The sequence below is a fragment of the Manis javanica genome, chromosome 5 (assembly GCF_040802235.1).
Source record: "Manis javanica isolate MJ-LG chromosome 5, MJ_LKY, whole genome shotgun sequence".
NCBI lineage: Eukaryota > Metazoa > Chordata > Mammalia > Pholidota > Manidae > Manis > Manis javanica.
The window spans coordinates 117166730-117192417 of NC_133160.1; the positions used below are offsets into that span (position 1 = coordinate 117166730).

At 36.9% G+C, this 25688-nt stretch overlaps 1 protein-coding gene across 19 annotated transcripts in view; it reads right to left on the minus strand.

Annotated features, from left to right (window-relative positions):
• Positions 1-255: 255 nt before the first annotated feature.
• Positions 256-25688, minus strand: part of RUFY3 (RUN and FYVE domain containing 3) — a 71954-nt gene continuing 46521 nt past the window's right edge. For 6 of the 19 annotated variants that reach the window (XM_037003372.2, XM_037003373.2, XM_073237485.1 and 3 more), the window contains 15 exons: positions 22776-22899; positions 21696-21757; positions 20446-20511; positions 19142-19211; positions 16405-16497; positions 15016-15099; positions 13305-13472; positions 12653-12750; positions 8452-8571; positions 7290-7389; positions 5544-5611; positions 4728-4784; positions 3125-3152; positions 2297-2365; positions 256-625 (listed from right to left, as the gene is read on the minus strand). In XM_037003372.2, coding sequence (XP_036859267.1) covers positions 482-625; positions 2297-2365; positions 3125-3152; positions 4728-4784; positions 5544-5611; positions 7290-7389; positions 8452-8571; positions 12653-12750; positions 13305-13472; positions 15016-15099; positions 16405-16497; positions 19142-19211; positions 20446-20511; positions 21696-21757; positions 22776-22899 — 1351 coding nt within the window. In that variant the 3' untranslated portion in view covers positions 256-481. Of the gene's footprint in view, positions 626-2296; positions 2366-3124; positions 3153-4727; positions 4785-4805; positions 5095-5515; positions 5612-7289; positions 7390-8412; positions 8572-10164; positions 11052-12652; positions 12751-13304; positions 13473-15015; positions 15100-16404; positions 16498-19141; positions 19212-20445; positions 20512-21695; positions 21758-22775; positions 22900-25688 lie in introns of those variants that run through there. The other 13 variants (XM_037003374.2, XM_037003375.2, XM_073237488.1 and 10 more) reach the window with 7 other exon arrangements.

A 25688-nucleotide genomic window follows, 5' to 3' on the forward strand; every position in this document is an offset into this window, starting at 1 on the left:
AGAGGTAGGTAGTGGGGGGGAAGGAAACAGTGTCTATGTCTAGCAGCACCTGGGAAAATACCTAACACCTGTCATTCCAACCTCAGTTAACATTTTCCCCCCTCAAATCTGTGAATAGAGGGAGATGGTCGTGTTCCTTTTTATTCTTATGTTTAGATCCTCACTCCTGTTATATCTACCCCCATATTATCACTATTCATAAAAACGAACAGCCCTTCCAAAGACATGCTATAAAATAAACCCTTCAGAATGGTGTTGTTTGATTTAGAAGAGAAAGGCTCAACTGAGTAACTTTTATTCATAGTCATTAGGGAAAATGAGCAGAACGGCCAGCACCTCCAACCACGGCGCCTTCTCCCTGGACCTGGTTCATCTGAATCATTCTGGGCAGTTTTTGAGTTGATTCTAAAGTTGGGGCTCTAAGGAAGCCTGACATATAACACAGGTGGAGACATTTTGGCACAGGTGTTGGCCTCCAGTCTCACGATGGGCTGGTGGAATACTGTTTCATCAAATGCTTGGAACTGAGATTGCAAACTCGCTCAGGCTTGATATTTGAAGGAAGAGGCAGTTTGTTTGTTGAGCAGGCATTACAGAGGGTTCCTCTGCAGTTCTTACACATGTTCTACGAGGAGAAGAGGAGGTTAGGTGGGAATAAAAGAGCAAGGCATAAGGATGTGTGAGCTATCAATGGCCAAATATGATAAATGCTCAATGCCTAAGCAAGTACTGACAGAATGTTTGCTATGAGCCAGGTAGTATCTGGCCAAAGCATCTCTACAAGGAAGCTTACAGTCTAGTCCTTAGACCTCAAAGAAGAGAAGCAATGCTGCAGAATTCAAAAGGACAGATAATACACAAGTTATTTACCTTTAGAATACATGTTTTCATTCAGCATATTCACTTTTAGGTGGGCTAATTCTAAAATTAGTTTCCAAGTACCTAAGCATACTCCAAATAAGGCAGGCAGTAATTTCTAATACACTGGCATGCTTAATGCTTCCCCGGGATGCGTTACAAGCACATCCTTTGGGATATCACTGCACCGGGAACACAGCTTCCTGCACATATTTATAGGAAAATTAGTCTCCTCATTAAGCATATTGGATCTTTGGTGGCCAAGCAGTGGGACAGCATGTGGGTCATCACGGCAGTGGCACAGTTAAGACTGTGAAAGAGTGGTGCCCACATTGCTCCAAGAGCCCCTATAAAGTCTGCGAAGGATAATTTCCACTACATATAATGGTTTCTTCCAAATAGTTCATATTCCTGAGGGTGCCATGGAGACAGGGTCACTTCATTTGAAAGCCAGGGAGGAATTTTCCAGTAACCTACTGCAGTTGCTTTGCATGGCTTGGAAAAGCCAGACTAAATCAGCAGTTTCTTCTGTTTTGGTACATTCTTCTGTAATCAGTTTCCAATTGCCTTCCAATAAAGGGAGTTCATCTTTATCTGATTCTGCTAGATTAAGACTAGGACACACTATCATTTTGCCCGTTAAAATTCAGCATGATCGCCAGTGGAGGCACGCTGGTTGTAATTCAGAATTTGGGTGTTTGCTTATCTCGTCCAAGGCACTTGGTTTCTTACACTCATTTTTCCATATTTCCTGAGCACTATGAGTGGGGCACCTCATTAGATGCAAGGGGATATTACTGAAAGACACAGAAGCGGCTGTCAAAGACACTTACTCCTTCTGGATCCTTCCTTTCCTCTGCCTACTCTAGCATTGCAAACTAGGAAAGTGCTCAGGCAGATACCCTTGAAGATCTGAGGGGAAAGCAAGTGGTTTCATGGAGAGCTCATTTTCCTCTCAGAGACTGTTTCCCCAAACAATTCAAGGAATCCTCCTCCCCAAACCTCTTGGACCTGTTCTAAGCGAGATGGAGTACTGGAAGGAGTATAGACTTTGAAGGTAAAGTACTCCACAACTCCAAGCCCGAGGTTCCCAAGGTTCTTCATCTGTAAAATGATGGCACAAAGGATCTAAGCTGCACAAGAACAAGGATTCGGTCTCTTCATTGCTCTCTTCAGCACATGGAATAGCACATTCCACCCAGTGGGCATTCAATATTTATTTATAAATTTATGTTTATTTGTTTTAAGTTATTTTGATTTAAGAGGGATTTACTGATATGACCTACTATGAATGAAAAAAAAAAAAAGGTACGCAATAAATACTTGTTCCTTTTGCTTTCCTAACTGCACTCTACACAGCAAAACCCCTATTATTCAAAAGGGACAGAGTTGTAATGGCCATTCTGGGAAGAACCTGTTCATTTCTCTCCACCATTACCTTTGTTAGGCTGCCATCCACCTGGCACAGCTGACAGACCTGTGGCTTTTCAGAGAGCAGCAGCTGATCCTAAACCACACAGTGACCTGTTAGTTTTTTTAGCCCCAGGAATATTAATACTTTCAGAATATGCATTTTTTAGTTACAAATAATATAACCACATTACAGACTATCTGGAAACTAAAGAAACAAATCACATATATTCCTGTCACTTTAATACAACTTTGATAATCCTATTGTTATTCTTGGAGCTCTGTTAATTTTTATAATTTAATTTTTATTTATCAAAAGAAAATTCAAGTATATAAGGTAAAAAGTTAAAAAAAACAAACACCTTTTTGTCTTACTCTACCATGGAGAATGGAAAGGAGTAGGCTTCGTTTTGTATCCTGATAAATGACGGGGTGACTTGGACACAGCAGCATGTATCATCTTTCTCATGCAGCTGTCATGTACCATTATATTTGCAATATATTTTACAACCATTTTTGTTGGCTTATTTCTAAGCAAATAAGGATTTTTCCTGTCTCCATTTTGTGTAAAGGAAAACTAAGGGAAAGGGAGGTGCAGTGAGCTCTCTTACGTCTCACAGCAAGTCAAAGAGAATTTAAGTGAGAACTACTATTTCCTTAGTAAATGGCTCAAAGCTGTGCCATGTCCTGTGAGAGTTTCTGGCAAATGCGGTTTGTTTGGGACACTGTTGAAAGGATGGGACACAGAGGCCTGCATGCCCTCATCCATTGCCCAGGCTGCCTTGTTTACAGCGAGGCATGGTACAGCCAACCACAAAATTCATACAGGATGTTTTAGAACAGGAGGCTCGGTTACCTGTTCATCCACAGGGTGTGACTGCCGCCTGCAATGGAAAAGTAAAAACAGTAACAAGCAGCAGCTTACCATATTTCTATTTGCATTATTTCAAAAGCACAGAAAAAGCAATACTGTGGTTCTTTTACGTGGTTGGACCAACATAATTATTATTCTTGACCTCCAAGGAGAGGAAATTTTGGTTGTTAAATCTATTACTAGACTCTGATCCTTGACCTACATTGTGGTTCCTGTTTAAAAACAGATTTGGATCTATTTTACATTTACATTACATTAATTTTACATTTCCTTTTTATTACCAAGAAAAACAGCATTTGTTTCCTAACCTGTAAAATGCTAATGGCCAATGCCATACATTTTAATAACTTTTTTTTCTATTTAATATTCTGGAAATCTGTCCATTACCGTATCTCATATATTTGTCTCCTCTCCCAAATAGTCTTAAAATGGAACTTTAGCAAGTAGATCCAGGAAAGGGAAATGAGTAAGATTGTGACACAGGTACCCATTCAGGTTGAAATAATTCCTTTCTGAGACCAGCTGAGCTAACCCTGATCTTCCCAACTTGGAACAGAACTTACATAAGAGGAGAAGCAAAGCCTACTTTCAGTTCTGAGGAAAATGCCCCACGGATCTACAACAGCTCCGACTCTCTGGTTGAGGGGCAGCGTGACCACCAGTGTGGCCAGGTTTTCAGCTGCTCCTCGGACTACAATCCCAGGAGGCCTGGATATATTTTAGGATTGCAGTTCTGGCCCAGGAATAGGCCCTGGAAGCAGCTACTAGGTAGCGCAGAGACAAAGGACTTATAAAAAAACAGAAGACATGATAAATAGAGGCAACTTGGGTGTGCCACAGAGCCTCCCTGTGCTCCTCAGTATTCTCATTTATAAAGTCAGAGGAGTTAATCACAATTTTGTAAGGAGAATTAGATTTGTAAAGAGATAATGATCATGAAACACATTTTTTAAGCTGCAGAGCACTTAAATGATAGCATTATGCATATGCTATATTATCTACATGTATATACTTATACATGATAGTATTGTTTTATATTCCCAGGGCCTAGATCAGAACTTAGAATGTAAGACAATCCTGATTGTTGTAAATGACTTTAGTCTGGAACAAGGCTGACTCTAAAGGGGCTGTTGAGCCATGGTTAATTTTATGGCCCTTCTAGTTCCCTTCCATGGTCTATGCTGATCTGGTAGATGGCTGTAGCTTAAGATTAGTCCTGTACCAGACCATGCTCTCTTTGGAAACAAACCTAGAGGCTTTGGAATCATTCTGGCCTTGAAGGTGAGGAGGAGCTGTTTAGTTTAAGTACCTACATAATCTGGGACAGCTGCCAAAAATATGTACTGTACAGCTCTCTCAAAACCCCTCTAAGGTATTTTTCTTGATTACTAACCCTTTTTTGTTGCTATTATAATGTACTTCACTTTCTAGAGCAGTTTTAAATTCACTGCAAAATCGAGCAGAGAGTACACAGATTTCTCCTATAGCCCCACCACCCCTATTGCCAGCACCCCCTCCAGAGTGGTACACAACATCACAGTGAGGAACTGCACTGACTTCATCACCACACGAAGCCTGTACCTACCTGAGGGCTCCCTCTTGGTGCTGCGGAGCCTCTGGGTCTGGTCGCATGTATCCATCACTATAATGCCACACAGAGTGTTCTCACTACTCTAAAAATGCCCTGTGTGCTGCCTACTCACCCCTCCACCCCTGCTAACCTCTGGATGACTGTCCCCATGGTTTTGCCTTTCCTAGAATGTCATATAGCTGAACCTCCTTCATCTACTAATGCAATGGCACTATGTAATATTACATAATAGTTTGTTACATTTCTACCTGCTAAAATAATTGTTAAAAGTCAACTTCCTTGAAATGATGCTGTGTTCTTCACAGTGAGCAAATCAGATGAAGAGTTAAGAAAAAGGCCTAACGTTAGGCTGTTTGAGTCTCTGAAGAGAAAGGAAATAAGGGAAATTAGAGAGTTTACCGAAAACACAGCTGCCTTTCTCTTGGCTCACAGGTAGAATCAAGCTATACTTGAGTCCGTTTAAGAGCCTGAGAAATGCTATGACTTGTGCTTCATTTTCTGGTGATACAGTCCAGGGTAGATCAGAAATAATCTGCTAAGTGATAATTTGAGTTTGGGGATTAATCAGGGAAGAATTAGACGAACAGCTTGACCACCCTTCTTTTTTCTGAAATGGGCTGAAAGGGTCTGGATTAATATGCCTTATTTGCTTTATTATTTACCCCTCCTTCCGAAGGTCTTTCTGGAATGTTAGTATTATAAGTCAGGGTTTGGTCTGTGTCATTGCCAATGTCTTACCAAAACGTCCCTCTTTCCCACCACCATACCAAAATAACCTCATATCTTAGTTAGCACTTTATTAACAGACACCTGTGGCTTTCTTCCAGGGGCTTTACTAATTTAACATGAATTTCCTCTTGAATCTGATGCTTCCCATCCTGCCAAAAGAAAACAGCCCAATTTATTAATTATTCCAGATGCTAAACAATGATGAAGTTGCAGACATTTTCTTCTGTACTGTCTTTTGGGTATAAAGCTAAGCAGCATTTAATAGGGAAATAGCATTTTAACTTTCAAGATGTTTTTTCTTATTCTGTTCCAAGTAGTTTCTTAACAAATTATTTTGATAGAATTTGCAATAAATGATTTTCTGAGTAGATATTTTCTTTTATTCTTGAATTACAAATGAAATTCAGGATGTATCTAATTTACTTGCAAATTGGGTTCAAGGTATCAGTTACTTCTTAAGAAAAAAACACACACACATATATATATATATATATAAAATCCCCTCATCCACCCACCCACACCCAGACTTGAGATCTGGAAACTGGTAAAACCAAGCATCTCCATAGCCAGCAGACTGTGAAGTCCTCTAGACACACAGGCAGATGCATCAATGTCTTAACAACTTACACAGCCTATACAACTCAAGGGGGTTTCTACTCTGAAGGACTAATGTGAAGTTCCAAACTGCATTTCTACCAATGCTCTCAAAGCCCTGGCTGGGCGGTTTTTAGGGACAGATTCTTTCTATGCACACACACTGCTCCCTGCCTTGAACTGCTGCCCATCAGCCTCCTGAAGTATAATGCATATTCTTAGACCGCTCAACTATCAAGGAAGGGGGGTCAGTGCATTATTTACCCTCCTGGAAACCCTCCTGCAGGGCAGTTCAAGGTTGAGACACCTAAGGCTTGCTGGAAAAACAGGATAAGAGAGGCCAAGATAAATCTCTGTAAGACCTCATTAGTAGATTTCACTAAACTAAAATTATAAAGCTAGCACGCTACTCATAGAGTGGTTATTTGTGCATTTCAATACTTAGTAGTAATAGTATGATTAGATTAATACTAAATATTAATAGATAATAAACTTTCATTTACCATTATTTTCTGCTATTTAGCAAATTATCAGCTTATTCTCTAGAAGTTTTAAATTTATAAATATGCCCTGCTTTGTTATTTATATATAACATGGACAAAGAAGACAACACTTTCTCTGTGTTTGTCTTTGGCAGAAAGTGTTTCATACTTTTCTGATTTTATTATTTGAAGAAGCTGGCTCCTGTAATCTGGATCCTAGAGAGGACCTGATCTAATTTTAGCCCCCTTACCACTACAGGAGCTGGTGACCTCTGTCATAAGATCGTTCTGTAGAAAATTCTCTCCTGCTCTTTCAACACTCTGCATTACTTTCCCTATCCCAAGCTTAGTTTCTTCTTTTTCTAACTTTCCCAAGAAGTACCTTGAGTATGCTAAAGCTGAAATCCTCATGGTTTTGAAAAAGGTGTAGAGAAGCAAACCCAGATTTAAGACAATCTGTTAAAGGAAAATTTAGGATTGGGAGGGATTAGTGTACCAGGTCATTAACTAATTGAAAGGGATAAAGAATCACTGGAAATCATGGTTTTAATCCCCTTTTCCAAATGAAATCAAGTTAGAGAGCGTGCCCTAGAGGGAGAGCAGAATCAAGCTTTTGTGTGTTGCTCCAGCTCTAGCCCGCTATCCATACACTAAGGCCAGAGCAATGGAGCACAGATTCCATGAGAGAAAACTGGCCCATCAAGGTAGCCTCTAAAATTAAGAACATGAACAAGAGAACAGCAAATATTACCATTTTGGGTTCTGGCTTCTGGGACCCCTTTCCTGGGATGCTCCTGTTGTTTTGTAACCTTCTTTCTCTTTCCTGTTTTAGTTCTAACTCAAGCTGGTTCCTGTGGTAGGTGGGAGAGGAAAAGGATGAAAGTTTGGGTTTCTGTACTAATAATCTCTACCAATATGCCAAACCTTTTCTCAATGTTCAGTACTTTATTTTAATGCTTGACTAATAAAAAGTTACTATATATGGACAACCAGATTTTGAAGTACTAAAATACAAAAAAACTAGTAACGTTAAAATATATGCAACATGTTTAATCTTTTTTGGATGACTAAGAATGCAGTTTAGGATCCCCGAGTGCCTGAGGATCACCACTCTGAACATCATTAACTCTTAATAAAGAGTTGTGGTCAACTGAATGACAGTAGGTCTTGCTATAACTGAAAGTCAGTAGTTATAATTTTCAGCAAGATACAGTATGAAAGCACCAACATTATAGGCCCATTTCATTTTAATTAGCTGGTCTCTTTTTACAGCTATATATTCAATCCCCAGTTGCCCCCTCAACCCCTAGTATCCTTAGTAGCTATGTACTTTTACATCCAACAAAGTTCTGTTTGTTTCAAGTCAATGGCTTAAGCACAAACTCGATTCTCATTTGAGAGGTAATACAGAAGAGTAGTCAAAGCCACGGAGCCAGAAAGAGACAAGATTTTAAATTATAATATTGCTACTTATTAGCTTAACTGGGTGAATTTGGACACATTTAACCCTCTAAGTTTTAATTTCACCTGAAAGTGGGGGGAGTAAGACCACCTACCAATAGGGTTGATGGGGAGATGTCAGAGAGAATACAATGTGCAGTGCTTAGTAAAGTATCTGGTGCACACAGAAGTCAGGAAATATTAATTAATCATTAGTGTTTTGTTGGCTATTAATTCTCTTTCCCCTTGCTATTTGTCTCAGAACTTGGGTTCTAATTTCCCAATTCTTGCATTGCAAAGGACGTTGACGAGATTTGGGGAATGACAACAGACGTGAAGCTTTCTGAATTCTAATTCCAGAGACAGGACAGTGCAAAGGCACAACATAGCTGTGCTCGGACGACCCCCTTTGTTTGCTGCCTTGCCCTAGTTACCCATGACCACCCTATCAGCTCAGGCTGCTCTCTCTTCACCGCTGCCTGGTGAGCTCCTCCGCTTCTAGCTGCAGACTGTTGATCTTGTCTCCAAAGTCCTGCTTGAAGAGCCGGTTGTCCAACTCCGCAGACTGGCGGCCTCGCTCAGCCTGGTACAATCTGGATGTGAGCCACATGAACTTGTGATAAAACACAAAAGCCATGGTGGGGAGGAAGACCAAGTTCACAACACAAAATAAAACCCAAGGCAGAAGGCGTGGGGTGACAGAGAGGGAAAAAAAACTTTTCAGGACACAGGAAAGAAATTACAGGAGGAAAAAGATGGAGAGGAAACAAATTCTAAAGAAAGGCAAGATGAAGGTGAACCAGGCAGAGGAAACACTGATTTTCCATTTTTTTTATTCTAGTACTACAGTTTACAGCCATTAGATGATAAACAATAAAACGTCACTTTTTAGAAAATCCATATCCAAAGCCAACCTCAAGCACACAGTAATTAAAGTTAAATCCACTTTTTTGTTTGTTTTTATTTCCTAATAGGTTTGGTACTTTATCTTTCTGTTTTACACACATAACTGGAACTTGCAAACGGGCAACTACCTTCTTACATATGGAATCATAACATTTTCCTGGTCCTTTCCCTTAACCATTGATTATATTAAATCACTGGACATTATACAATCAATCCTTACCCAGGCTTCAATTACATAAGGAAAAGCTTTTGTTTGTCAGAGTCTGACCACCTTTTCCTTGTTCACTCCTATAGTGGTGTGTGACTATGTGGACAAATAACTCAGCATTGGGCCTCCTGCATAAGATCCCTGACTATATTCTCTGGAAGATTCTGATTAATATTTTCTTCTTTAGTTCTTTCAACTTTGCACCTATGAAGAAGCAACTTTTAAAAGGTGAAACATCTAGGGCTCTATACAGAATTTGGAAGCATGCCACATGTAGTCTTCAAAATATTTTATCTTAGTATATGAGCATTCCTTCCAAATACTCTTAGAAAAGGCAACTCACACCATAAAGGTTGACAAAGCTAAGAATGGGTGCAAAACTATAAGAACTAAAATAAGTTCAAGAGCACAGGATTTTCCATGAGGTTAATCATATGCTCTTTTGACTTAGGCTCAAGTCTTCAAGGACCTATAAAAAGCACATATGAAATCTATCTTACTCCCTTAATTCTGTTTTTTCCAAGAATAAGGTTAAGAATTTCAATAGCTGGAAGCAAAGGGGTTATCTCTGTCCCCACCTAACCAGCTGAGATGCTGCAAATCATACCAGAATGAGAAGAAAAATAACAAAAATTTTGCCAAAATTTTTGAATGAATAAAGGCTTATATAAAGCCTGACCCCCAAATCAAGAGTTATTTTTTAAAAAAATCAAAGTATTTATAGGATTATTTACAACATAAAGCCTAGAAAGGGTTAGATCTGTGGTCACTTAGAAAAAGAAGCCCTACTAATTATTGTTTGTGAGTATCTAACTGGGAATCTTTATTCTTAGACTAAATAATAATAAAGAATATGTTTATCATTTCTTCCCTACTATGAAACAGTTTTCTAATAGACTGTTAGTTTTCCAGAAACTTAAGCAAATCCCCATATGAATAAAAAGTAACAGAAACTTAAGTAAATGTTTCAATGTCAAGCAATAAGAGGCAGGCAACTGTAACTCGTGTCTACACCTTGTCCACTTTACTTGGAAAGGAAAAGCAGGATAGGTTTGGAAAAATGTGTAGTGTATTTTTTTTTAAAGGAGAGGAGTGTTTTTATTAAAATTGTTCTCTCAGAGCTACCAAAATAGGAAGTAGAATTGCAGGAAAATGGCAGAGGTAGAAGATGACAAATATTAGGAGGGTTTTCCCAAGCTTCCACATTATTATGTTATCCTAAGTTACCTAATCACTAACTTTATCTCTATGTACTTTAAAGAAACATAAGGATGCTGTTTGTTTCTCCCCCGCTAAAGTCACTAAGGCAAAAAAGTCGCAAGCAATCTGGTTACTGAGAGTAGAACTGTAGTGAGATATGAAGTACTGATCCTTGGCTTGGGGATTAAAACTACATAAAAGAAGTGAAAAGGGGCCATGGCCTAAGAGACAGAACTACTTGAGAAAAGCCCAAGTCCATATGGTTGTCACCTCTAGTTCATTACATCGCAACGGCAGAACAGGCTCGCTGTACAGACAATGAACCTAGAATCCGATACTGTCAGGGACTGGGTTGTAACATATGTATAGAACTTCAATTCCCTAGGCTTTTAAAAATAATAGTGTGTTTATTTATTGGTCAACTCAGAAGTAATTTCTCAAGTTTGTTTGGCATGTAATTAAGCACTTAAAACTAAATTTCCCAACTCCCGGGGGGGGAAAATAAACAAGAAAATAATACCACAGCCTACATATTAAACTGTCTTTCTTAAATGTCCAACAAATTCAAAGTCAATTTTTGGTGACTTGTATATAGAATCAGAGCTTAAATGTAATAACTTTCAGATTTCTTCCTTTTACATTTAAGTTGTGATATCAGACTTTCGAGGTGGCTGACTGCAATGTATCTAAAGATGTTTGGGGATCAGTTTATTTGCTGCACTATTTAAGGTCTTTGCCTGTTTCACCAAGTCCTTTTCACTAAATAAATAAAATAAAAATATAAATGGAGTGAAAGGGGAATGAGAAAATGGATAAACAGGAAAGACAAAAATAGCAAGAGAAAAAGTCAGCTTAATACTCAGAGATAAGTCATTATTTTACTTCTGTCTGCTTTAAATGCCAGATCATAAACTATTGAAAAATAATTTGATATATTTGACAAGTATAATTTCGGAACACTAAAATTGGTTTGTTAAATCATGAACATGTAATTGTTTATGAGCAAGCACTTAACTTCCTAGATAGATTGATACCTTTTTATTTAAAATCAGCCAAACCAAAGGCTTCAAACTATTAATTTGCAATTAACTTGAGTTAATATTAATAAGCAATGCCATTCAGGGCTCTTTCTGGTCATAAAGAAGTCATCCATTCATCATAATAAAGTCAGAATAAAGCAGCCATTCATTCACCCATTCATTCATGACTCTAGTAAATGAATGTCTTGTTTGTTCAAGGCACTTTGACAGACCCAATGAGGGAACCTAACAGATTAGTTAACTCAACTCAAGGAATGCACACCCTCACCAGAAGATACATTCTAAAGGGCCATAAAGTAGAGCAGAAAGTGGGAAGTACTATCTGTAGTATGGATAGGCTTTGGGAATTGCAACAAGCATGAATGGGAAGATTATTTTTAGTTGGGAAGAAGTATCAGAGGAAGCTTTGGGGAGGTGGCATTTGAGCCTGAATGTAAAAAAATATATCCAAAGAACAAGAAGAAGGACATTTCTAATTGGTGGAACTATTAGGCAAGGAATGGATGGGAAAAATGGGAAGTATATTCAGGGACCAATAATAGTTTTGCTCAAGTGCAAGAAAGGTGGTCAGTGAGTGTTAAGGGTGGCAACATCGAATGACCGTGGGTGTAGTGGCTCATTCACTTTTGAAGTCTCAGCCATTCCTCTTGGTAGCTGAGTTGCCAGGAAGAAAATGGTGGTTTTAAACAAAGAGGAACAAGAGAGCAGAGTAGGGAGAGGACATACTTGGCAGACTGAACTGTGGGTACTGGTGGGAAATAGCTGGTCAGAGGACAGAAACACAAGAATGGTCTCCAGATGAGAACTGAGCGGGAGATAGACTGAGCTAAGGGCTGTGGGCAGGAGATGACAGTAGATGCTACAGAACTGTTCAGGAGAAAGCAGAAAGGGGAGATGGGAGGGAGGAGAGAAAGGGGCTAAAGTTATTAGGAAGGGTCTCAGCACCTCTATGTCACCCAGCACCAAAGGTCTCAAGGACTTGAGAGATGAACAGCAACAAAACAGAGTCACAAACATACTTAAAGTCCTTTCACCCTTGTAAATAGCCCTCTTCTAATCCATGACACTGAAATGGGGTTAAGTAAGAGGGTTAGAGTTTCTGCTACTCAAAACTGTCATGGAAAGCCAGCATTTCCTAAAAATGTTTTCAGTGACATATTAGAAAACACAAAATGTGAGGTTTTCTTTCTAGCAGCATGCCAGATGTTAGGTTGGGAGAATTTCACATACTTTCTGTTTACCAAGTGCAAAGCAGGGGCTCTTTTTTCTTCACTTTGACACTGGAAGCCCAAAGTGTTTTACTACAGGAACCGCACTTACCTTTGTTCCAGTTGTTTGATGGTAGCAGCCATCTGATTAGTCTTCTCTTCCAAGCGACTGTTTAGTTCACTTTTCTGTTTTACTCCTAAGTCTGAACTCTGTTGTGGAAAAGAATTATGAGTGATGTATACATAACCTAAAATCCTGAAATAAACCATACATGCCTTTGAGCCTAATGGTAAGTGGGAAATAGAGAAATAGAAATGCTCATATGTTTGTGTATCCCAAGTGCAGAAAATGTTAATTCCCAAGTGCAGAAAAACCAAAAAGCCACATTTAAAATTAGTATTGTTATATACAGTTTATCACAAAAATCAACATCAGAGGGTCCATTGATTTATCTTACTCCAGAATAAAAGCTAATGAGATGCATAACTAAGTTGGCAGGTTAGGCTAGAGAGAAGAAATTATCTTAAAGGATGGAAAAGATTCCTTCCCCATTACATTCTGAGAAGTGGCCATGGCTTTCCAGGATAGCAATACAGGATCCTATATGGTCTGACTCCTAAAGTGGTTTAACGGTGGCTAGCCTCAAAATGAGATATGACTCTTCCCTCCTGTAGTTCAAATGTAATTCTACAGAAGATGAGGGAAAGACAGAAGCCCCAGGATTTTAGAAAGCCAGTGAGCCTTTTCCTCATACGGGCCCTACCTGCAGCTTAAAGGCAAGCTCATGCTTGAGAGCCCTGAGATCATCCAGCTGCTGCCGCAGAGACACCAGGGCATCCTGCTTCTCGCAGACATCCTTCTCCAGCATCTTCACGGCCAGTTCCATCTCCTGTCTCATGCTGATCTGGAGCTCCAGTTCTTTTTCAACATCCTGCCCCAAATGGAAACAAATTGCTCTTTCTCTTTCCTCAGCTAAGTACAGACCATAGAATTCCAGAGGAAAAAGCAGACCAAAACTCTCAGGTCTGAACATTTTGGCAAAAGAGGTTTAAGCTATTGCTCAATGCTAAGACACTAATAAGAATAATAATTACGATAGTTACAGTAACAACCACTTCATAATTTATAAATTGGATTACCTTAGTAGGCCAAAGACAGTGCTATTTAATACACCTAAAATACACACATCCTTGAGGGACTTCATTAGATATTAAGACAATTGATGTCATGTCCTATTATTGAATATACAGAAAATGTTACAGTAGCTGGCACAAAATGAACAATTACAATTCTCTTCAATTAGGATATTGTTGACATATTCAAGAGCTCAAGGAAACCAAAAGACAAGGATCCCCAGGGTGACATCTCAGTCACTGGGAATGATCAGCATGGCTAACTGAACTTCTATATCCACTTAACAGGAAATCCCTTTTTGTTTCAACCATGATGGCTCCAACATTATTTGAATGACCAAAGGTACAAAGACTAGGGCTTCTTCAGCATCCATGCGTGCAAAGGGCACATCTAGGACCTCGCTTGCTTGCTTGGTTTCTTTTCTTTTTACAAATTTTGTGTAAGATTTTTATCATGTCCTTCTTAACTGCGGCACTCCTCTATACAGTTAGCATGACAGAAAATGAATCAAACTGCTTCTTAAAATGCATGTATTATTTCTAAGACCTTCCTTGTGGAAGGTATTTTGAGATCTGGCTCACAGAAACACAGAGGGAAATGATAAGGAATTTCAGAGTTCAGAACCTGAAATCTTGTTCTATACACTGTGATAATTTTTACTACAAATCAGGTCACTCCTTTTTATTAGGATTCTCCCTATTCTTATAGAAACTACTGAGTGAGGATCCTTTTGTTTGTGATACTATCTAAATTGCAGCAAGATTTAGTATACTAATACTTGGATAAGATCTATTATAGGATTATTATTCCTTATTAAACAATTTGCATATATATATTTTACTTTCTAAAAATATCAAGACTAATACTGATGACACATTTTTCTGTTTATGTATATGAACAAGAATAAATTCAGAAATAGCAGCTCAAATAAAAAGTATACTTTTATATTAATGATTCTTAGTGAGGAGAAGAGGAACTACCCCGTCTAAGGAAATATATCAGAATCTTTGCAAGGTGAAGACTGGGGTAGGAAGAAGGGACTGCATAGTTTAAAAGAGTCAGTTCCATACAACTAATGTTTTTGTAACACAACCTAGAAAAGTAAGAAAATAAACATTGGCCAAATTCTGTTGGCTGTTGAGAAAACTCAGAAAATGGACTAAGGAAGCATTATAGGGAATACAGGTTAAAGAGAGTGAGAAACAGTTTTACGGGATCCATAAAAACTCATTATAACACTACAGATATTCCTGATCCTGGTCTGTGAGATGACAGAACCTCTCAGAGGGCTGTCATGTTTTCATGTGCTCCGGGGCTATCAGAATATTAGTGAAGTTTACCAGTCGTAATTGTGTCTCCTCCTTTAAATGCTTTCTTGCTTCACTCAGTGCTTGCCCTTCTGAAGTTCTGTCTTGCTTAGGACCCTTGAAAAGGTGAAAATAGTACATATTTCAGGATTTAAGAATTTATACAGAGTTAGCTGATGCTACTAGCACTGCTGTATAGGATGGAGAAATGATCATATTTCATACTTAAGCAGATTTAACAATGAATGAAGACAACCAAGAAATTGAAGAAGTTTGGTAAATAAAATGACTCTTAAGGAGAACTAGGGATTTCTTGCCATTTTGTTTAAAGTCCTAAGATAGGTTTCCAAGTCAAGTGGTAGGGGTCTTATAAATCAGTCTCTAAAAACAAAAATATTATTTACTACAAAATATGAATTGGGCCAAAGGTTCAAATGGTAATACATTCCTTCTCCAGAGATCTCACATCTGGTGTCTACAATCATCCAGAGAGTTCACAGCTAAAAATAAGTAGGTGACCAGAAATTTCTTCTGAGCAGTTACAGGTGTTTTTTTCACAAAGTTCATGCATTAAAGTCAAACATGTTACTCACAGAAAGTTACTTCAGTCCCCACTCAGAACCTACTTATTTACTCTTTAGGGGCTATTTTAATAACTGGGTATTTGGATACCTAGGCCACAGGTTAGATGCATGAAGATATAAGGGAATGGGAGATCTTTCTGAGAGTAATACTAATAGCAGCAACAAGAGAAGCCACTGGAATCATAAAAGCAGAGAAAAAACACCCACAGCAATCTGGGAATGTTTAACTGTAGGGGCTAGGCACTCTATCAGTTTCAACAGCCCCATGAAGCAGCACTATTATAATTTAGAACAGAAGGCCTATGTTGATAATTATGATCTCCAGTCATTACAAAGGGCTAAATGCATTATGTCCTCTACTTAAGAAGGCTTAGAGTTGTGCAATAGATAAAAAGATTGCAAAAAATCTCTTTAGACACATATATAAAGTTTTGTATTTTAAGGGATTATCTAGAAAATTCATTTGTATAGTAACCCCTAGGGTATCAGATAAACATTTCTTAAAAAAACACCAACATGGTCTAAACACAAAGTATATTTAATATAATAATATAGCACTTCAATAAGTTATAATTTATTGGTACATAAAAACAAGAAAGTGAATTGGACCATTTCTTAAAGGCTTTAAACAGATGTAGGAGGTGGTAAAGCCAAGGAGCATCTGTAGGAGAAGGCACATCACATCCCCACCCATAACTTTCATCCTTCACTCAACATTGCATGGAGTCTCAGCTTGACACATGCAAATGCTTGCTGCTTCTAAACAGTCCTCTAGAGTACAGGATCCCCAACTGCTATGGGAATTTTAGGAATATTTTATAAATTCAGTAAGATTTACCTTCCGATTGGATTCCAATATATAGGAGCTTTCCTCTTTCACTCGTTCCATTTCTTCTTGCAAGGTAATAATCCTGTTGTTTGCAACTGCAAGCTATTGATAAAATTTCAAAAATCTTTTATCTTTCTTTATTAACACAGGATAAGATAATTCATGATCTGCTAGAACACAATTTTCAGGTTTGGATTTTCTTAAAAGGAAAGAAAGCTATCTACACCCCATAAAAATGTTCTTACAGGGAACATGGGAGAAATAAAGTTCAAACTAGGTTAAATAAAAACAAAAAAATCTCCTATTGGTTCTTTTTGTGTAAAAAATTTTCAGCACCAAAATGTTAAGTTAAAATTGTTTACCTCAAGGGTGACATTGATTGTTTACCTCATGGATAACTTTGAGTTATATTTAGTTACAATACCTACTTCTAAAATATTTAAAAAATAGGTCACTGCATGCCTTGGGACCCATCTTACAAGCCCTCCATACGACCTTTAATAGATGATTTTTACAACAGCAAAGAAATGAACTCCAAAGTTTTCACTTGAAAATATGCCATTAAGCATTGAAAAGATTTTCCATTTCTGCGCCTAAAAAGGTAAGGTGATGTTATTAGCAGTATATTGCTTAGGGGAAATGTTTATGTCTTCATCCCACAAGAGGGAAAAATAAAGTGGAAACACTTATTCCTTCTCTGTACTTACGGAACCCACAGAGAACATGAAGGTGCTGGAATGGGCCGGCTCCTCTCAGCCAGGCTGGCTTCCCTTTACCCCTTCACTAAGAGCAGGCACAGATTCTATGAGGTTCCTGTTCTAACGTGTAAGCACAGAGGGCCTAGGGCTCAGGCATGCTTTCTAGAGGCAGGTCTGGAAGCCCATTTCTCTTTCTGCTCCATGGGCTCAATAATGTGTAAATAGTAACACCGGACAAGTGGGTCTGCCCTGTAGATTCAAGCTGCCCTCAGACAGGTTCTCCCAAGACTTCAAGTATATTAGGAAACTTTGGCTGCAGACCCAAGTGGGCCTTCTAATTTTGCTTTACCCATAATGAAGTGGATATATGTGTATCTTCATCTGCTTCATTCGTCTCACTTTGTCATACTGGTTCAGAACTCAGGAGGGGAAAAGAAGTCTATTGTTTTTCTGGCCCTCTTAAATCCAAAATATATGGAAATGAGGAAAGACAGAGCCAATCATTAGCCTTATCTGCACTTGAGAAAGCCTATGCAAAGTCCTTACCTATCTCCCAAAACTCAAAGTTTCAAGAAAATAAATGTTATTGGTAAAATAAGTAAATAAATTATGAAAACACTAAAATTGTTCATAAAATAAATGTAGGTCAGGAGTATAAGTCCTGATGGAAGGAATAAAATCAACAACTGTATTTATTGAGTATTTACAATATGTCAGGTACTGGGTCAAGGTCTTATGTATGAAATCATTTAATTCACACAAAAACATACTATTATTTTTATCATCTCCATTTTACAGTAAGTAAATAAAGGAACAAAGCCTTAAATTATTGGCATAGGATGAGAAGCTAGCGATCACTAGAGCTGGGACACGGACCCAAGAAGTCTAGGTTCTGAGCACGTGATGAATGGCTAAGCCAGACTGCTCAGTATAGTAGCAGAAGAGTCACAGCAGAAAACTTTCATGAAGAATATTTCAAAAGCCTTGTAGAATAAAATTCTAAGAGTCATTTCCAAAAATTGAACTTTTAATATAATTAAAGTATAAATAAAGCATAAATATGAGACTCTACATGCAAAAATGAAGCTCCCAGAGCTGAGTATTAAGGAAGCTATTTTAACAGAAGTGAAAATGTTTGTTCTGAAGAAACACTGGTTAAAACAGCATCTTCCTGATGAGTGCTTAACTTGGTTTTATTTAAGCCCAATTTATCCTACTGTATGTAGCAGGATAGCTAGCTATAATTAAAAACAGAGAAGATAAAGTCTTTGCTGCCTGGAAAGTTTTAAGATTCCTTATAGAAACATCTAATGCTATTGAAGAAAAAAATACATAGCTTAGCATTTGCCAAGTTAGGAAAAAATTATCTTTATTGATCAGAAATAAAACACGAGGTTAACTTTTATTCTTAATTTAGGGACTTTTCTAAGAGTTTTCACACATACATTCTTTTCTGACCTTCAGAGTCACTAAGGCTGAAAGGGGAAGTATAAACCCCCTCATCTGCCAGGAAGGGAACTGGGCCTCTTGGAGGTCAAGTGATTTACTTGCTCAGGAGCACATGACATGTAAACAGGGATTACTTGTCTTCTGACCAGTGCTCTTTATGTTATCTACCCCACCACCCCAAGGAGAAAATAAGGCCTGTGAGGGTGTGGTGCTTGTGAACCTGGCACACAATAGTCAATGCCTGGTCCATAGAAACCTCTGTCTAGTTCTAGCAGATATAGTACCCATGATGTTTGTTGAATGAATAAGTGATGAATACCATCCTATATGCTAAACATTAACTCTAGGCTAGCCCAGACAAAACATTCACACAAAAGAAGGCAAGACATTCGATTAGCCCAGGTATATGTAGTCCAACTGGATAACTGAGACCCCTGAGATAAGCCAGCCAGCCATTCTCCGTGAGTACAGCAGTATGTCCCACTGAAAACTATCTGAAAAGTCCAGTGCTTTATTTCCAAAGTTCTATAGCAAATATTGGTTCCTCTAATGCACATTATTAAACTCTATGTGAATCCCAAAGTTTCCAAAATGCTTACCTCTTCTGTCAGTTTAGTGTTGGATTTTTCTAATGCATCCACTTTTGCCTGAAGGTTGTTTACAGTAGCACTATCAAGAGAAGAAAAAACATTATGATTTCTTATGAACAATAAACAGTATCATGTAATTTCCATTTAAACACCCATCTAATCATTCATTGTCTAATGTCCACAATTCTTGACAGGCTTGCAGGCTCTCAGGACAGCTTACAAGGGGCTATGTGTCTTAACTATTATGTCCTTGGCACTGAAGTTTGTAATTAATAAGCACCTGTTCAATGAAATGTAAGAGCTTTGCACTACACAGTAAATTTTAAGGCTTGTTTATAATAAGTTACATGAATTAAGTGCTTGCCATATACCCAATACTCTTCTCAATTCTTTTACTTGCATTATTTCACTTACTCCTTTCAACAAGGAGTATCCCTAATTATAGATAAGGAAACTGAGGAATGAAAAGAGTATATAATAGTATCATGTTTATATTTCGTTGTCAACTGTAACCATACCTTTGTTGACTTGTATCTCCACAGTTCATTGTAGTCATTATTAGTTCTTGGTCCCCAGAGAAAATGTACTTAAATTGTTCTTGAATTTTCTAGCTAGAACTAAGACTACTCCAAGTTTATATTAATACTGGTATAATCAGATTATAGGTCTTACTTAAAACTATTTTTAAAGAGAACTATAACCAAGGTAACAAATAGTGGATACATTAATTCTTTTGAATTATTCACCAGCCTTCAGCATAATAACAACAGCAACATACTTGATAACACCAATAGAATTTGGATAGTTCTCCTCAGGTAAGAGGAGACTGTTTCATGTTCTAAACAGTTCTGAAAAATACTTAGTGAGCACTCGGTACATTAATGGTAGTGACAGTAAAGGGATGGTAAATCAATACCATCAATTCAAAATATAAATGAAAAATGCAAGGGACCAACAAGATATAAGTAACGTACAGGTACTAGGGCAATGAGTGGTTTACCTAAAATTAGGCTTGAAATATGCGGTGGGATCTACTGAACTAAGAGGGTTGCCAATTTTGACTATATGTGTCACATATTTAAGAATTCTTAACTGAATGTATTTATTTAATCACTAGAGTTATAATTACATACTACTCTTATAGTGCCTTTCATTAAAGATAACCCAAACAGTTAAATGCCATTCATTCAATGGCAAGCAGGAATTCTACGTGTATTTGTTGAGTATTGTTTGAATTTATCCCCACTGCCCATCCTCTTCCCTTTCCCCTGCAACAAATCCAAGTAAAGTAATGAAGTTTATTCATTGTTTACTTCAGATGTCTGTTGAGTTCTTCAACATAGTTCTTCTGGTCCAGAATTGCAGTAATCTGGCCATCTCTGCAGGGGTAAAAACACAGAAAATAGAAAATAAACAACATTTTATAAGATCTCCTGCCCACTCAAATCTTTTCATAAAGCACAGGAAGGAAACTGTGGCATGGATACGCTGAATCAGAAAAGAGACCTGATGTATAATACCCTGAACACATCAACAAAAATGACTCATAGGTTTAAAAATGAAAACAAAAAAAATCAAAATAATTCATAAAGCCCTTGTTATAGCTTACACACCTTAATAGTTCAGGTTATAAATTAGACATTACAATCTATCAGAGACATTTAAGGAATAAATATTTTCTTCTCAAAAGAGAGTTTTTTTTTAGTTTCACCAGTATTTTTCATAATAACAATTTTCCATTTGTCATAGGAATTGAATTAAGCTTTTCTGGTATAATAATAGTTGTTCTCAAAGGTTATTTGTCTTTAAATGTTATTTATGTTTCAAAGTGAATGGCATAAAAAGCTCATAAAGATCAAGTGTTTATTTTCTAAGATAATAAAGTATGAAACTGGAGGTTCACATCTAGAACCAATTAATGTGTAAGAGGCAAAAGTTAGACAGCCAGACTTTTCAACTCAAAGACAAAAAAAAGGCCACATACCTCTACTTAAATAACAACTGATATAATCTTAGCTCAGTATCCAAGGTTAAAAGCTTCAGACTGATGTTTTCAACTGCTACATTTACAAAGGGGAAAGGTACACTTCTGATGTCTAATTTTTAAGCACCACATGTTATTTTAGAACCTTTTTATTTTGAAATCATTTTAGATTTATAAGAGTTGTAAAATAGCGCAGTTCTCATATGCTCTTCACTCAATTCCTCCAGTGTTAGCAATTTATATACCCTCACAATGCAAATTTAATATTTCAAATGTTAAGCATATGGAGAATGAAATCCTGGTCAAGAGGACAATTTTTTAAACACTACTTTCAGAGATGGAGCACTGGATTCCTTTTATAAAATTAATCTTTTTTTCTGCCCCTGAACCACACAGCCAGAAAATCACTTCACTAAAACCCCTTTTATGGGTTAGCAGGCACAATAGATATTTTTGGCACCACTCATTTACAGCTATAGCATCAGAAATTCTTTCAGTAAGTCAAAACACTATTGTTGAATATTTAAAATACTATCGTAGAATACTAAAGAAAAAAGAAACAATTTTCTTCGTACATACCCTTCACTACCTTTACTGCTGTTCCCATCCTTGAGATACATTGAAAAATCTATAACTCCAACCTACAGAGAGAATTTTCAGAATTTAATATAAAATTAGATACTTTTTCCAAGGCATAACATAATGTCTCTTCCTAAGAACTCAAAACAGTAACAGAGTCATAACATTTAGTAGAAATTTGTGATTAAAATTTAGTGTTTCAAATCAAGAATTTGACAAGGGTTGTAAGTATTGTATTTTAAGTATTCTGTTGACTTTCTTAGTCATGATCTGGTCATGTCCTCTTGACTTAATCTTGATTCTTTACTTACAACCCTTGTCAAATTCTTGATTATGATAAAAGTGAAACACTAAATTTTAATCACAAATTTCTACTAAATGTCATGACTCGTTAACTTAAAATACAGCTGGATAAACTAAAGGAATACAAAACACTTAAAATCCCAACCACCCACTGTAATATTTTGGTATCTAATCTTCCAAACTTTCACTGATGCAGCTGCTTTATTTATTGGGCAATTAATATGTTCCAGGCCCTGTTCTAGGTGTACTTCATGTACTAACTCTTTTAGTCCTCACAATAACCCTATGAAGTAGTATAGATACTCATTTAATTAATTCCCATTTACAGATAAGGAATGTGAAGCATTGAGAAACTAACTACAAAATATATTCAGTTAGAAAATGAAGAAGCCAAAATCTGAACCTAAACAGTTTGGCTTCAGAGTCTTCACTCCTAACTACCATGCTATACTGGCTTTTAATATTTAACTTGTACATATCTTTTAGATTACATGTGTATATGTGTGTGTGTGTGTGTGTGTATGTACACACACTTAAGTCTGTGCAAAATATTTTAAACAGATAACACAGTTGAGACAAGAATTTGAAAAACATTCATAATACAGATTAAGCCAAGCTAGAAGGAAAAACAAATTTTTAATATTCACGTCAAAATTAAAGGAAATCTTTTTTATGACTCACAGAATTTCCCCTAATTTGGTGTAATATGATTAATCCACATTCTGAGATAATAGACCTCAAAGAGATCTACTTGGTAACTGGGTAGCTTTCTCATACCTGAGAGTCCAAATCTTCTCCTTTCATACAGAAATTGGCATCAATGACATTCAGACCCACCAACAATCCAGCAATTATAGCTCCTTCTTCTTCCATCATGAGGGCATTGGGTTCATAGAATTCACTGTAAGAGAAACCCACAGAATGTTCTATTGTAATAACACATCAAGAATAAAAATGTATCATGAGACAAGGAGAAAAACACTTGCCTCAAGTTTGAATGGTCATTTATGATAATAGTGAAAAAGTGAGAAAAAAAAGGCTTAGATAGTTTATTTTAGATAACAGGTGAATGAACAACTCTAGGTAAAAGACAATTCGGCTAGAAGTGATCAGAATGGTATTTACACTGAAGTGAGTATTCATGTTTTTTCCACGTTTGTATTTGTGATGCACCATGGGATAATTTTTAAATCTTTCATGCATCTTAAAAAAAGTATTTTGTTTGTTTTTAGAATTTTGTCTTTTTTCTGATCTGCATTACTGCAATTCATTTTAGGTACCACATTCCTTCAATGTAGTAAATAAATTTTTAAAAATTATGTGATCTGTTAAATTACATATATTCATTTTTGACTAATTAGCAAAAGTTGCCTAACAAGGCATAATAGGTTGAGAATGATCTGAAATGTTTAAGGAATCATTATGTTTTCTTGTTTAATAAAGTCAGTTTTCATTACAGGAAAAAAAATAGAAGCAAGCAAAAAGAAGCATACAAGATACCTTTAATTCTACCACCAATGACTTTGATAAGTAAACTTTCAGTTCACATATGGAGACATATCCTTCTTTGGGGGATACTAAAAAGGTGTTGAATCATTAAAGTTATCTTGAATTTCTTTTTTGGCTTAACAATATTATAAATATCTTTCTATTTCAATAGATACTTTTCTGTAGTTTCATTTATACCGCTTTTATAACATTGTACTGTATGGATACCAAACCTTTTTTTTTTCCTTAGTCAACCCTTCTCTAATGAATGGTTAGGCTGTTTTTATCTTTTTATTATAACAAATTCCACAGGCCAGGGATAACTGGCTGAAAATGTCTTAGAAATAAAAAAGCAAATGAGAAAAAAAAAGTACTTGGATAATTCTGAATGGATAAATATTCTAGTAGACTCAGATGATTACATACTGCTTCCTGATGCACCCAAATTATCAATACACAAAATCTCAGTGAGTTGAAATGTTCATTTTCAACCAATCCGGCATTCTATCTGAAACATGACTGTCATCTGTTTTCAACAAAGTCATTTGGGAATGTTCATGGTCCACCTCAATCACTGGTAATAATCAGTATAATTCACTGACATTAGTTTTTCCTTTCATTTTTGATTTTTATAAAAAATATTAATAAATACTAAAACAGTTCAAAAACAGTACATGAATGATCTGCAAATTTACGGTTTCTCTCAATAAAGCTCATTTGCTATTTTTTTTCTTTGGTAGCCTGTGAAGCTAAGTAGAATTAGAATGAACAAGGAAGGTTCGTTACAAGTTCATGCTCTCAAAAGCCATAGAGTACACACTTTTCTGTGTCTGGCTTCCTTCATGCAATATTTTACCTGAGAAATTCATATTTTAGTGTATGTAATGGTAGTTCATTCACTTTCATTGCTGGACAGTATTCCATGGTAAGAACATACCACAACGTATCCATTCCATTTACTGTTTTGTCATTGCTACAGGGTTTCTCTGGACACTACTGCACATTACTTTTGGTATATACACATACGTGTTTCTGTTAGATACCTAGGCTTGAAATTGCTGGGTCAAAGTGAGTGGCTACGCATGAAGAAGTGATCTGTCCAGTTCACAAGACTGAACCCATTTATTCTAGTGCTCTGTTGGATAAAGAGCTAATTCTTCAGACCCCAATTTCAATCACACAATTTTGATCCAAGGCACTTCCCTGCAGCCACCTACAGCTTGAACACTGGATCCTACACCACTTCAAGGCCTGACCCTTGGAAAGTTAAGCTCTCCCTTTGTAGAAATTAATAAATTCCCCAGCATGGCTCCTAATTCTCTTTCTCCTAATTTAATTTTCTTGGGCAAGAAAACTGAAATTAATGGCATATATAGCTGTAGCAACATTAAAACAATGCTCCATATTAGGGTCTGCAATGCAATTTCTTGTAAAAACTGCATTCCTGAAAAACCCAGACACGCCTTTAAATTCTCTGTTATTTGTTCATATTTCTTAGAGGCAATCTGTTACATTTGAATTTCTTTTGGCAAACATTAATGACCTATAGAGTCACCAGAAAAGTACACAAATCATACAGTACAGCTAGGTACATTTTCATAAAGAGAACACATTCATGTAACCAGAACCCAGATTAGGAAACAGTATTATTACTGGAACCTCAAAAGCCTCGTGCCCCTTTCTACTCCCTATTTACTACCCCTCCCAGCCAATGGGAGCCTCTTTCCTGACTTTCATCATGAAGATTAGTTTTGGATGTTTCTGAACTTACAATACACAATGAACAATACACAATGTATTTTTCATGTGTGGTTTCTTTTGACCAACATTACGTTTGTGAGATTAATCCATGTTGCTGCACGGAGTTGCTGTATGGTATTTCATTGTATGAATTATACCACAATTGACTTATCTATTCTACTGTGAACAGACACTTGCGAGCTATTACAAACATTGCAGTATCTCCGAACATTCTTGTTCATGTCTTTTGTTGAATTTAACTGTGCATTTTTATTGGATATAATGACTAGAAAGGGAATCACCGAATTGTACAATATGCTTGTGACTGACTTTCACAGACAAGGACAGTTTTCCTAAGTTTCTGTTACCAATTAACTCTCCCATCAGCAGAAAGTGAAGTTACTTCACATCCTTAACAACACAGATATTAGCCATCTTCTTCCTTGCAGCCATTTGGTGGGT